This window comes from Lonchura striata, chromosome 3 (genome assembly GCF_050655825.1).
Source record: "Lonchura striata isolate lonStrDom1 chromosome 3, ASM5065582v1, whole genome shotgun sequence".
NCBI lineage: Eukaryota > Metazoa > Chordata > Aves > Passeriformes > Estrildidae > Lonchura > Lonchura striata.
The window spans coordinates 34,880,673-34,894,249 of record NC_140705.1 but is presented as its reverse complement, the minus strand read 5'-3'; the positions used below and the strand labels follow the sequence as shown (position 1 = coordinate 34,894,249).

General features: G+C 39.5%; 1 protein-coding gene across 1 annotated transcript in view; it reads right to left on the bottom strand.

Moving 5' to 3' along the window:
- Positions 1-255: 255 nt before the first annotated feature.
- The window catches only part of LOC110479199 (hormonally up-regulated neu tumor-associated kinase homolog A-like), a 35,233-nt gene continuing 21,911 nt past the window's right edge, over positions 256-13,577 (bottom strand). Inside the window, exons 2-5 of the mRNA XM_085574797.1 lie at positions 12,961-13,253; positions 8,665-8,720; positions 7,434-7,572; positions 256-5,907 (exon numbers count right to left, since the gene is read on the bottom strand). Coding sequence (XP_085430923.1) covers positions 5,757-5,907; positions 7,434-7,572; positions 8,665-8,720; positions 12,961-13,253 — 639 coding nt within the window. The 3' untranslated portion in view covers positions 256-5,756. The remainder of the gene's footprint in view (positions 5,908-7,433; positions 7,573-8,664; positions 8,721-12,960; positions 13,254-13,577) is intronic.

The following is a 13,577-nucleotide window of genomic DNA, read 5'->3' as shown; positions in this document are numbered from 1 at the left end:
GAGGAGAGGAGAGGAGAGGAGAGGAGAGGAGAGGAGAGGAGAGGAGAGGAGAGGAGAGGAGAGGAGAGGAGAGGAGAGGAGAGGAGAGGAGAGGAGAGGAGAGGAGAGGAGAGGAGAGGAGAGGAGAGGAGAGGAGAGGAGAGGAGAGGAGAGGAGAGGAGAGGAGAGGAGAGGAGAGGAGAGGAGAGGAGAGGAGAGGAGAGGAGAGGAGAGGAGAGGAGAGGAGAGGAGAGGAGAGGAGAGGAGAGGAGAGGAGAGGAGAGGAGAGGAGAGGAGAGGAGAGATGGGAAGGGAAGGGAAGGGAAGGGAAGAGAAGAGAAGAGAAGAGAAGAGAAGAGAAGAGAAGAGAAGAGAAGAGAAGAGAAGAGAAGAGAAGAGAAGAGAAGAGAAGAGAAGATGTCCCTCATTTCCTCATTAAATTTCCCCTCTTTTCCTCCTTGCTCTACCAACAGTTTCATTCTGCCTGGGTGTAGATGTATTTACTAGGACTTCAAAACAATATTTTTTAGTGTTATTAACTTACAATCAGAGCTAATTTAAGGGTCTATGCTTGAATCCAGTTTGAGTCTCTGCCTTAAGAGGGCATTTTGAATGTCAGGAGTGGCAGGAAGTATCACAGACCCTTAATCAGCTTGGAACTTTATGTACCTGATCACTTCCCTCTTCCACCTGGGTAAGATGCTGAAAGAGGTCATGCATGACATGAAACACTGCCACTTGCCTGGAAGGCTAGATCTCTGCTGCCTGTAAATCAGCTTGATATCCAGAGGTATTAGAAATCTGGTCAATAGCCTTCACAATATGGGTCTTTTTGAGTGACTTATGAGTTAGCAGATCCTACTTAAAATTGTAATATGAAAAAATTCGCATATGTGAAGAAAAGCCTCCTCTCCCTAAGCATGCACACACACACTCTCCAACTCATATTTTTGAGTTATGGCTCTGTCTGCAGACACTGCACAGACTGTTGTGACCTTGGGGCTGTGTGCTGGCATGGAGATCTGGATCTGCTCAAGCTCATCTGAATAATTTCTAGAGGAGTCAACTGGACCTTCTCAAAATACAGCTTCTCCAGGGTGAAGGCTTTGAATGGGAGGCTAATCGCTAATGTGTGTGTTTTTGTAGCTGAAACTTTTCCCATTGCACTTGTGTGTTAGAAGCTGGAATTTGGCTTCCTGTCTGCCTAGTTTCTGCCTGAAGCAAAATTTTTATGGCTGAGCTGTGAACCCCTTAGTGGAGACGGTTGTAAAAGAAAAGCTTACAGCCTTTTTGACTAATTGTGGCCTTACCAATGATTACCATAATTTTTTTGAATTTATTTTTAAAATGTTTATCCTCTCTGATCTCACTCCATGTTCCTGAGTGAGCTGGAGCTGAAGTGTGAGAATAAGGTACAGGGGTAAAAAATATGAAAAAAAAAATGCTGGGGAAAGATTTTACAACTTTCACAGCTTCCCACTCACCTCCCCAGACTTTGGATTAAACCCTCACAGACCAGTCAGAAAGGAAAGGGATGGAGAGGTCACTGAGATGCTAATGCTCTTTTTCCCAGTGGAAAAGTAATCTTATATGTAAAACAAAATAAGTCTCAATCCCATTACAACCAGCAGCTCATTAAAAAAATTAATTAGTCATAAAAAAGATACATTTATCTCTGGGAATAAAAAAAATCTCATAAATTAATCACCTCTGAGAATGCCAGAATGTAGATTTCTTGAAACTGCACAAGGTTCTTCAATTTCATAGCTATTTTTTATGCATTATTCCCATTCCTTGGATGCACACCTTTTTCAAGTGTGCTACATAACTGCTGCATTGTTCCTTATAAAAATCCAGGGAGCACTTTATGCCTCCTATAACAGTAATATCTTACCTGAGCTCTTTTGCAGTCTTTCTGGTACCTGAGCAGTTTCTTCAGCAATAAGCAATAAGAAGACATGGCAGGAGAGGGTCTGTTATTTATTAAACTGTTGACAACTTCTGAAAGACTGAACTCCATAACGTCTGTCATGTAGTTTAAAACTACAGGATTCAATCCACTGGGGCAAAATCTAAAATATTAGGAAAAAGTGTTTTAATACAAATGATGCGACCAGGTACAATATCAGAATTTACAGTAAGCAGACAATACACTTCTTGTGGTGCAGCTGGAGTTGGCTAAATTGCTTTTATAGGCAAATTATGATGCACAGTTGTGCAATAATCTTCTTGTCTGGCTATGTTAACTTCACTGCTGGGCTGAGGCACTGTTACTGCATCATTAAACATCCTATTGTTGATATAATTGATTACTCTGAAAGGACACCCACCAGGATTAAGCCTGAAAATCAAAATATGGAAAACAGCATTTTCTCATTTTAATCAAGTGTGTGTATTTCAATTCTCAGTACCATTGTCTCAAATGGATTAAAAGGGAGATAGTGTGTGTGCATGTATGTAAGAAGACAGAAAAGTAGGAAAGGCAGGAAAACTTGGGAGGACAAAAGAGAATGAAAGAAAGTACAGTAGGATTCTAATTTTTATATACAATAAAACATGTTTTGTTATAAGGATAATTGTTTTACTCATGTGCTTCTGTGAGCAGTAAAGTCTAGCAAAGGCATTATAGAAATCATCCTTAGATTATGACTCCTGAAATGTTTTTCAAACTTCAGAATGAATGAGAACAGACAGGTGAGGGAAGGAAAGAGGGCAAAGGCAGGAGCAATGGGCAATTCTCACAGAAGCTGCACATAGATTTCTAACAGTTCTGGCTGTGACTGGCAGTGGATCACCATGGTAGGAAAACCTGCTAAGTGTCCTCTAGACACCAATGCAGATGGTGCAGATTACACAGGCCAAATTATTCTCTTTTTCAATTAGTATGAAATACTGACCTTTTCAGAACAGTTTGGGAATAAAAGATGTGACCCATTACTAGCTACTTTCAGCAGTGAGTATGATGTAAAAGGCCCATCACCAAATTAAGGCATTTAAAGACACAAAAAGTATGTTTTGCTGCTTCCCAATATGAAAGATGAATAACATCTTGAAAGTTGGCAACATTTGTGTGAAGTGTTATATTGTACATATCTTCAAACTTTTATAATAATCTTAAACCATAAAGTTTTGCTTTAAGAAAAAATGGAGACTAGTTAAAACCAGTTACAAAGATGGATGAGAATATAAATTACTGGAATAACAAGAACTTTGGTGTAATATAAAAATATTTCCTCAGGTGGGCATGTGAGACCTAGTTTTGTAGAAAAGGATAGAAGCACACTGAAATTAGTAACAGCTGTGAAGCATGTTAAGAACAAAATCATTAATACAATGGATATAAACATTTCTATAAGGATGTTTCCCCATAATTAGAAGTGTTGATGTGGCGTTTTCTGAAGTAAAACTGTCATTTTGGAGCAACACATAGTAGATAACAAAAATCTTCTAAAACAAACAAACAAAAGAATCCTAAAAACACTTCCCTCACAAATCTCTAATCCTGAAATCCCAAGGCAGAAGATAGATGTGACAACTGTTACCTGTTCTCGTAGGCAGCAGTGTTCAGTATTTTCCTGGTGAAACCCTCATTCAACCATTTGTCTTTTATTGCTTCTTTGACTCCAGGCCTCTTAGCAGGGTCGGGCTCAAGTAGAGACTGCATGAAGTGTACAGCTCCTGTGCAGTGTTCCAAGAAAATTACTTGTTTGCCAGTAATATTTCAATATATGACCACTGCATATTTTTTCTGTTTCAGAAATGGGGCACTTGCCCTGCTTCTGCACATTGTAAGAGCTTCAGGCAGAATTCAGACTCTAGAGCTTTTCTTTGAGTCTGCTGTGGTCCTGTAGGGTGACACTTTTCTTCCAAGAACAGGGTGGGCAGCAGTGGCCAAATTATACTGGGATGCCTGTGAGGGACCTTTGGATGCTGCTGGAGATACAGTACTGGATTTCTGTTCCTAATTTTCTTGATTTACCCCAGTGAGTGCAGCCAATGACATCAGCAGTAAACTCAGCATTTTGCTCACTCAACATTTGATCAGGCCTCTGAGAAGGGGCACTTCTGTGCCAGCTGACTGCACAGAAGTTATGTTCCTCACCCAAAGGAGCCAATTGCCTGGATAAAACTCTCTGTAATGAGGGATGGAGATGGACTCCTGTGCTCACATGATGTTTTGTCAATCACTCAGCTCCAACATTGCATAAAGTACCTATTTTTTTTTTTAGATTTTTTTTTTTTTTTTAGTTTTTTTTTTTCTTCTTGGGAAAACTACTGAATTCTTCCATATTCCTTGGGGAAAAGTTTTGAAATGAACAAATGGCAAGTGAGCATTAAACTGGGAAACATACTGCTCCTTTCACTTGTAATCTCCTTCAGAAGAATTTTGATCTAAAGTATGCAAAGCCAGTTTATTACCGCTCTCCCCGCTCTCTCACTGAATTCCCAGTGGGCAAGAGAACAATGGAGTTACCCACAATCTTCCACTGACTGTGTGGGTTTTGTAGAAAAGCAGAGATAATGCATTTATTAGTAGAAGTTATAACAATAACATAAATAAGAAATATAAGAAATAAAATAACTGTAGCTATGGAGACATTCTACAGAAATGAAGCTGCTATCTGGCAACTATCTCCAAAGAAAGAGAAATGAAAGACTAATGCACAGACATTCTTGACAGTGATGGTAGATATCCTTATTCCATTTACTAGAGGAGAGAAAGAAATTGAATCACCACATTATCTTAATTTTCCAGACTAGATCCAGCTAGCTTGGTCTGGAACTGTCTGCTGCTTCCCAGTGCTTGGCTGCAGGCAGCCACTGAAGCTAATCCTGGTTCCTAGGATCATTCTTGCCCAACATCACAGCCATGGTGCTCAAAACCATGGGGAGATCTGAACTCTTGCTGGTAGGCAGCTGGGCAAAACATGTTTCATTCTGCTCTGCCTTCCCACTTGGTCAGTGAAGATAACAGCTGTGAGAAGGGGCCTAGGCCTGTGATGGTCAGCAGAGAGGATGCTACTCCAGGTGGAGAGAAAATAAAGATTAAAGCCAGAGGTATATAAGAATCACTGTAAAGCAGCAGAAGTTTGAACTTTGAGGGAGTAAACCTTGTACTGCTGACTGAGAGTGAATGCACACCAATGTGAATTCTGGGGTTTAGAGCCATGGATTGTAATTCAGGCTAGAATTTTTGAGATCTTTTGCAGTCGTCCTAAAAATACTTCATGGAGTGTACCTCATTAAAGATTGTCAGTAAAATTAAGTGAAAAATGCTAAATTTTGGTTCTTTCTCATGAAAAATATGAACAGACTTCACAAAAATAGCCCTCCCATGACTTTAATAATCTCAGTGTTGTAGGGTCTGTCAGTAGCCAAAAGATAAGGTCTCCAGGAAAAAATATCTAAAGTTTAGGTAACTTATTTGTGGGAAAAACCAGGAAAGAATGCCTGGCTGTGACACACAGCATGGGACATACTAAACATGGCAGTGTTCTCATTTGTTCTCATTTATTACAGAGCTGCTCCACTTATATAAAAGCAATGTAGAATTTATTCCCCCTGTAAATAAGAACCAAGAATAAAGGTCTTTTCAAAAGAAAACAACGTTATTTTTCTTGTTGCCTGAGATAAAGTGATATTGCCACAGCCTCAAAAAAGTTATTTCTAAATGCAAACAAACAACTGTGAAAGGTACATCTTAATTTCCAAAAGGCTGTGTTATGGCTAAATTCACATAATTACATGGGTTAAAACTTTTCTGCATCTGTATTTTTTTATAAAAACTGAAGTGCTTTACCAGGGGATATATCTGATGGAATAGGGCTGATTTCTCCAATTAACATCTTTTGATGTAGTTGCTTGATATTAAAAGGTTCCACCGTGAAGGGTAATGTGCCAGTTAGCATAGCAAAAATGCTCACACCTCTGTCAAAAGACAAGACAAACATCAGAGCTCCATATAATGCTAGTAAACAGTTATTTAAAAATCTCACAAAGCTATGAGTCAGTTTTCAGAGTTGCCTTCAGCATCACAAATGAGGCTACAAATTACCTCTAAACAGAAATTTGTACTGACTACACATCTTATGCCTTTTTTATTTTGTGTAAATGCCATTTTATCTCAAAAAGAATGTTGTGGGAAGTGTGCATAAAATAGAGTGTACAGTGAGTAATGGGAAAGCCTGCAGTGTTGAAAGTGGAGACCTGCTGTTTATTTTAAAAATAAGCTAATTGGAGTGACAGTGTAATGTACCCAGCCCATCAGAATAAAGCATTTTGGTTTGGAGGCTGAGTGACAACATGGAACTGGGACTGATGCAATAGATCTTGTTCCAAATAGTAATTCAGTTCTCTTGCTTTGCTCAGATTGCTAAATTAGGTGTGACTTATGCCTAGAAGGCTTTCATTTGGTAACAGCTTGCTGTTGGCTAAAGACTTAAATCTTTATCTCTTGCAAAAGACTAACAGTGTGCTAGCAGCAATCAGCAAGCTTTGTGAAGGTTTGCCATTCAGTCTGGAAAAGTACCAACATTTGGAAAACTTGCTTAGCTGTACTGAGTTTGTGAACAGGGAGGCTTCCTTGAACCCTCTCCATGGTACTTCCTTGCTCCAGCTGAACTGCACCACCACAACAGAACTGTTCTTCACCATGGAGTGAATCATCGAACCATAGAATGGCCTGGGTCAGAGGAATCTTAAAGATCATGCAGCTCCAATACCTCTGCTGAGTGATATTGAGTGATACCTTTCTCCAGACCAGGTTGCTCAGACCTCCCTCCAACTGTCCTGTATTTTTCTACTGAGCTCAGCAGAGATAATAATTTAAAGAACTATAAAGCGCCTCACTAAGGTATGGGTGAAAGTCTCATAGCTCTGTTGCTCTCTTATAACCATATCTTTGGCCTGTTCCCTGAGACTCAATTTTTCTGTACAGATTTCTTTTTTTTAGGCAAGATACACCTTAGACAGAAAATACCCATTTGTCAGTCCAGGCTTTCAAGGAGTCTGATTTTGACAGAAGTTACTCAACTATCAGCTGAAACTGCCTGCCAGGACAGGAGGGCAGGGGTGTCATTAGAGAGAGTTGTTATGTACAATTCTTTCTCTGACTTTTAAGAACAGGTTCCTACATGCAGATACCCTACCTTCTGCTGGTTTCTCATAGCACAGGGTCTCTCCAGAATAGCATGTGTATTGATCATTCATTTTTTTCCCTCCAGTGTTTTGCAATGGGGGCACATTTCAAGATACTCAGTTTGTTTTTTTTCTGGCGACCCTTCCCTGATATTATTTTCTGATATATATTCCCTGATATTTTTTTTCTGGCAACCCTTCTCTTCTTCTGCCTTTAATGCCCCAAAATTAAATGCCACCAACCCATTTATATCAGTCTTATCTAAACCAATTAATGCTGAGAGTGTTTCAATAAGTACATTTTTAGATCTACTTACATGGACCAGACATCTACCTTTGGACCATATTCCTTATGAGCAAGGAGTTCTGGGGCAGCATAAGCTGGACTTCCACACTGGGTATGTAACAGCTCCTGGGAGAGACCCTCAAACCTTGCAGTATTGCTCAGTCCAAAATCTGATAGTAACAAAGCCAAAGGCAAATAAGTTTTTGTCTCTTTTGAAATTACTTTGACTTTACCAATTATCCGAAAATAGGAGAAAGACAAAACCAGCAGCTAGTTGTAGCATCTAATGATATCTCAGCTGTAGATGCCAATTATGGTTTGAATAAACATGCCATGAATTAGCAGGGGCCTTACAGTGAAGCCATGGACTTGGTTTGGTTGATTTTGGTTTAATTATTTTGGTTTGTCTCTGTTGAGTGCATGAGCTTAACAACAGAGCCACATTAGCATGGCTTAATGAGCTATGGCATTGGGCTCAGCTCTTTGTGCTTTAGCCCATGGTAAATGTGGGGGAAAAGTGCTAATTTAAGCCTTTTTCTCTGTGTATATGCATTTGTGTGATGGGGAGGAAAGAGAAAGGTGTGATTGTAAAGGACCGGCTGGCTATAAAACAGGGGTGAAGAGTTGGTGCCTTTTTTTCTCAGAGGTGTTAAGCTTTTAAAAGTTTGGGAAACACTGGGTTAAACATGTGGCTTCTTTAAGATTTAGTATCCCTTGTGGGGATTTTTCTGTGAAGTTTCTATAGAATAAAATTAATGTTTCTCTGAGCTGTGTTAACTGCTTGGTGCAAATTCTCTCATTTTTATAAATGTTTGCTTCACAGGCCTAGCAAGATTTCTGTTAGTGACCAAAACTTTTTTTTTTAACACATACCAAATGATGAGGTCTCTAGCTGAAGTAATGACTTACCAGAAACTAAAGTGTCCATACCTGTGTTTCACCCCAGAAGATTTATTTCTTTGTCTACAAATCACTTCTGTTAGGAACAGTTTTCTACACATAAAAGCTGTAATTGTTTCTTGGTTCACTATCAGCACACAAGAAAAACAACAGGCAAAATTGTTTTCCTTGTTCTTTTAAAAATATGTTTCAGCCAAACAGCAAATAAACAAGCTGCTTAGTTATACTTCATAACTTGAATTCACTCTAAAAGCTCAAATATATTTATTGAATAATCACAAGCTCACTCATCAAGTGAGCTGAAGCTGCACACACACACAAAAAAAGCAGAAAACAAGCTTCACAGATAGTAGTGTACCTACCAATGATTTTGATGTTGTTGTTCTCATCAAGAAGAAAATTTTCAATTTTTAGGTCCCTGAAATTAAGACAAAAAACAATGCCTGATTTCCCAGCTAAATATTTGCAGATAGTTTTTGGCAAAAAAAAAAAAAACTGTAAAAAAAACTGTAATTAAAATTATAACAATAGTTCTGCAAAACTCTGCCTGCAATTGTAACAAGATCCTTATTCTTTCCTGAAGTTTTCAGTCAGGAAAATGAAAACTATCTGTATTTCAGGGAATATTTTATTAATATATATTTAAAATAAAGTATTGGATTTAGGAAATATGTTCTAATGATTTAGACTTTTTTTAAAATGAATTGCATTTATTTCTTTTGAGTAAAAAGTTGCACATATTGGACCACAGTTATTTTGCCTTTTTGAAGTACCAAGCACTGCTAAATATTTCTGATTTCTTTGCAAGTAAATTGTGCCTGGGAAATGAGAAGGATGAGAGAGGAACTGGAAAGTGAGATTTGCCTTGCTTGTAGAAGAGGGGAGATGTACCAGAGCTGTGTTGGAGATAGCTACCCTGAAAGTGAAGACATCTTCAGTGATGTTTGTGTAAACAGGATCAACCAGTATCAGCCACCCCCCTGCCAGGAGGATGTAATTCAAGCTGCAAGAAAAATGCTGGCTCAGGTACTTGTGTGAACATTTACATATTTCCAAACTAAAAGTGAAAGCCAGAATAATGCCTCACTGTGGGGAGTGCCTGAAGTGGCAACTGAAATATTTGTTATCATGGAGGAGACCTCAGCCAGTGTAGTTTCAGAGTTGGGAGCCAGTTGAAGAGCCTGCGATGCTTTGCTAAATCCTGGATTTCCCTCCCGTCTGCTCTGAAGCTGTGAAGTGCTTTTTTGAGCTCTTGGAGGATACATCAAAAGAAGTGATGGGAACAAGGAACAAAGGCTGGATGGACTGGTGCTATATAAACAGCACTGCATTCCTGCAGGGGATCAAGCCTGGAGGTGGTCAGGATGGGTGGTTTAGGGGAGCATCCTTTTAACTCTGTGGCTCTGGATGGGACAACATTGCATTCAAAGCCCTGTGCTGCCCCAGGCTGAGAATGGGAGTGGGGATAGTTCTAATGATATCTCTTTAATAAGTTTTAATTTGAACGGCATATTCTCTGGAGTGGCAAATTAGCCAGTGCCCAAAAGCTGGGAGGTAGATTTAAAGCAAGTTTGTTCATAGCCTGCCCATGTCATAACCCTATGCACTGAAATGCTGTGGTTTAAAACTATTTGTGTTTCAGGCTACTGCAAATCTGACCTTTCTATCAGATTTAGCACCTCACAGTGCACTCTGATGACTTTTACTCACTGCCATTAAATAATGTTATGTTGGATTGCTACAACTGCTGTTCTATAGGCTGAGCTGACTGCTCAGAGAGTTAAAAAAATGCAGATTTTCTTGCCTGATAATGGTCACTATGAAAGTTTACATAATGTCAGAAGTTATCTTACATTAAAGATACATCATGTTCTTTTTTTCCCCCAAAGGAAACTTTCCAAGGAATGTTGTAAATTTTAGCAACACCATGATTTCTTTCCTCCTCATTCCCCTGGGGACTTCTGAGAGAGAGAGCCTAGAGGGCAGCTTGTGATGTTTCTCCAGGACTTTGGTTCAGTAGGGATTCAAAGGGATATGTGACATTTTTATAAGAAGGAAGGGAAAATATCCAGGGCAAACAGCCAGGAAAAATTAGGAACTGTACAAACAAATAAGTTACTGTCACCTCACAAGTGCCAGCTCTAGGGGTTGGTAGGTGACTGCACATGCACTACCTCAATCCAGTTGCAAGGCAGTGGTATTTAGCTTACACAACTTTATTTGAGGTTTGTAAGCTCAGATGCATTACCTCACCACTTGGCCATGTCCAGGGCAGGCATAAGGATAGTAAGCAGAACTTAGCTGATGAGTGTTCGTTTGTGGAGCTGTTGAGCCAGATCTTGTGCCTGAATCTTCTTATATCTGGCACAGAAAAATGCTGGGAATCCATGCTCTGTCTTCTGGGCCATTTGGCGACTGTGAGAAAAGATCAGCCATGCTCTTGCATGGACAAGAAAGGTTACTACCTTTACTCTGAAATGTGAACTCAGTTTAACCTGTAAGGATTTGTTGCATCAGTGCTGATTTAAGTGATGAATTGGAGAAGCAAAGGTTAAGAAACCAAATAGCTATCTGAACACTGTCGAACTTCTGTTGAGATAAACCAACTGAAAACAGCTACACATTTTTATCAAATATATTGTTAAGACAGTAGAAAACATTTTTTTTTCTGAGATACATGTTGGGTTAAAAATCAGGAATGCCCATAAGACACTTTTGAGAAAATTGAATTAAATTAGTACATTCCTAAGTGATGAGCTATGAGATGAGACCCTACAATCAGCAGACACCTCAATTATTGGCATAGACCCAAGCACTGGCCCACAATTATCCATCCCATGAACTCATAACTGGTGTCATTCTACCAGGATCCTCCCCATGGATCAGCAGCTGTTCCCAACAGACAGCTTGGGAACCCTCCTTTCCTTGTGTTAAACCAGTGCAAGGAGTTGAGCTTTTCTTAGTGCTTAGATGGGAAAACCAGACAGGGTTTGTAAGGTAACTTTCCTACTTCTTCACTCATCTTTCTGGAAACATTGATGCCTTCTTTTCAGAAGAGGATACACCCAAAATGATCCTTGTTGGTTTAACCTCTGCAGCGAGTTGCAATAAATCACTGCAGCTGGAGCTGGGTAGGGAAGCCCTTCCAGGTCCTTCCCAATCTGCTCATGGTAAGAGGTCAAGGCCATAGCTCTGAATCTCAAAGCTAGCAGCAAGTCACGAGTTGTAGTACTGCTGACTGAACCTACACCTGTGACTGGGCCCCTGCCAGACCATGGAACTTCATAAAACCTATGACAAAGTGCTGGAGAGCCAGGAATTAATTTTCCTTTAGTAAGGGCAGTTTGATAGTAAATCAAGTCACTAGAGGAACTCACACTACTTTGTACCTGTCTACTCTCAGGATATGCAGCAAAATTCTCTCTCACAATGCTTTTCCAGCAAAGCTTGAACAACAGAAAAAGAAAGAAGTAGGGAAAAAAGTCAGGCTAGTCTCCAGCTCACTGTGAAGAATAATTCCAAACAAAAAGATGGGAACAGGACTTGAGAAATTAATGGTGAATGTCACCATGGGAAGAACATGAATGTTATGATCGTGAGTAGTGAAGAAATGCTGTAAAATAGATTAGCTGGGGAACCAGCATGTGAGGGATGTCAGCCTGGACTAAATGGGTGAAGCCCCTTGGGTTTGTTTTCTGGGTTTTTTTGTTGTTTTCCATTTAAATACTCTAGGTCAGACACTGACTATTTCTTTCTTGACCATTCCTTGTTAATTGACAAATCCAGTGTAATGAAGTGCTGGATTGCAAGCATTTTGAGTCACAAAGCACTTGTAAATGCTGAGACATCACATTTACAGCGTATTTGTTTCATAGTTGCTGTAACGATGGAGTCAACTGGATTACTTCTTAGGTCCTCTGGGCTTTCTTGGCGAGTCTATTTACCATTTAAAATTAAGAATCTGATTGACTGTGAATCGTTAAGTAAAACAGAAAAATGGTGGGAAAAAACTGTGTCTTGTCTATTCTTCCAGCTAAAATGGAAGTATTTTTCTGCTGCTCTTGGCATATGTGCCAAGATCCCTGATAGAGGGGAAGATCAGCTCTCCTTGAGTGGACTGCTCAGGTTCCTCTAGCAGTGACTGAAGTCATGACCAGTCCTCGTAATGCAGAAGCCAACATGGAGAATCATCAACTTGTCACAGACTCATATCTGCAGGACATGTCCTCCTGACAAGCAGTGGGCTTGGATTTCTGTTCTGAGTGACATATGGTTATTTTAATATGTTGTGGCTAACCAAAGCACAACAATATTTATATGCATAGCCACACTGAAATATTTGAATTAGATACACATTTGTCATGAACTAATTCTGAGATAATTGTGGCAAAGTACTGGTTTGTTGTGCTCATCAGTTCTTGTCCCTGGAATAAGTATCATTTCTACTTTACTGCCCAAGGAGTTCATAGCAACTCATAACAGTACTAACCACTACTGAGAATAAAATGCTTTGTTAATATGAGCTGAGAAAACATAATATTCTTTGTAATCCCTGTTTTTATGATGGAAAAATAAATAAATGCTCTTGGTGAAGAAAAGTACTCCATGTTCTTGCACACTTCCTTTTTATACTGTTTGAAAGAGGAGAAACATCTTACCTGTGAACAATACCCTGGCAATGCAGGTACTCTACTGCAGACAGAATTTGCCTGGTGTATCTCCTTACTTCTTGTTCCACCAGCCTCTTTTTGTCACAAATTCTGTCCAGGAGGTCCCCACCAAGGCACAGCTCCATCACCATGTAATAGGAGTTGTCAGTCTCCAAGGTCTCATATAGCTGAACAATGTTGGGGTGCTTAATCATCTGGTGTATCCGTGGCTCACGCTTCATGTTTTTTAAAACATAATAATCTTGCTTGGCTTTCCTTTTGTCAATGACTTTTATAGCTACCTAAATGGCAGGATATTTGCAAATTAGCAACAATCTTTGCAACAAGGATTAGTTTTCAGGAGGATATGGAATAAGATGATATGGGGGAGAGGCTTTTTTGGACATGGTGTTGATAATCAGAATCACAGAGGGAGATGTTCCTGATGGAAGAATGTGCTTTTTATTTCTCTTGAAAGCCAAAACAAGAAGACTGAAGTCTGTCATCTCTGCCGCTATAATTGCTTTCATAAAGATGCATATATGAAATATTCTGAAATGCAAAAATCCCTTCATGTTTGATTTGTAACTGCATCTGAAACATACCACATTTTTTTCCTAACATGC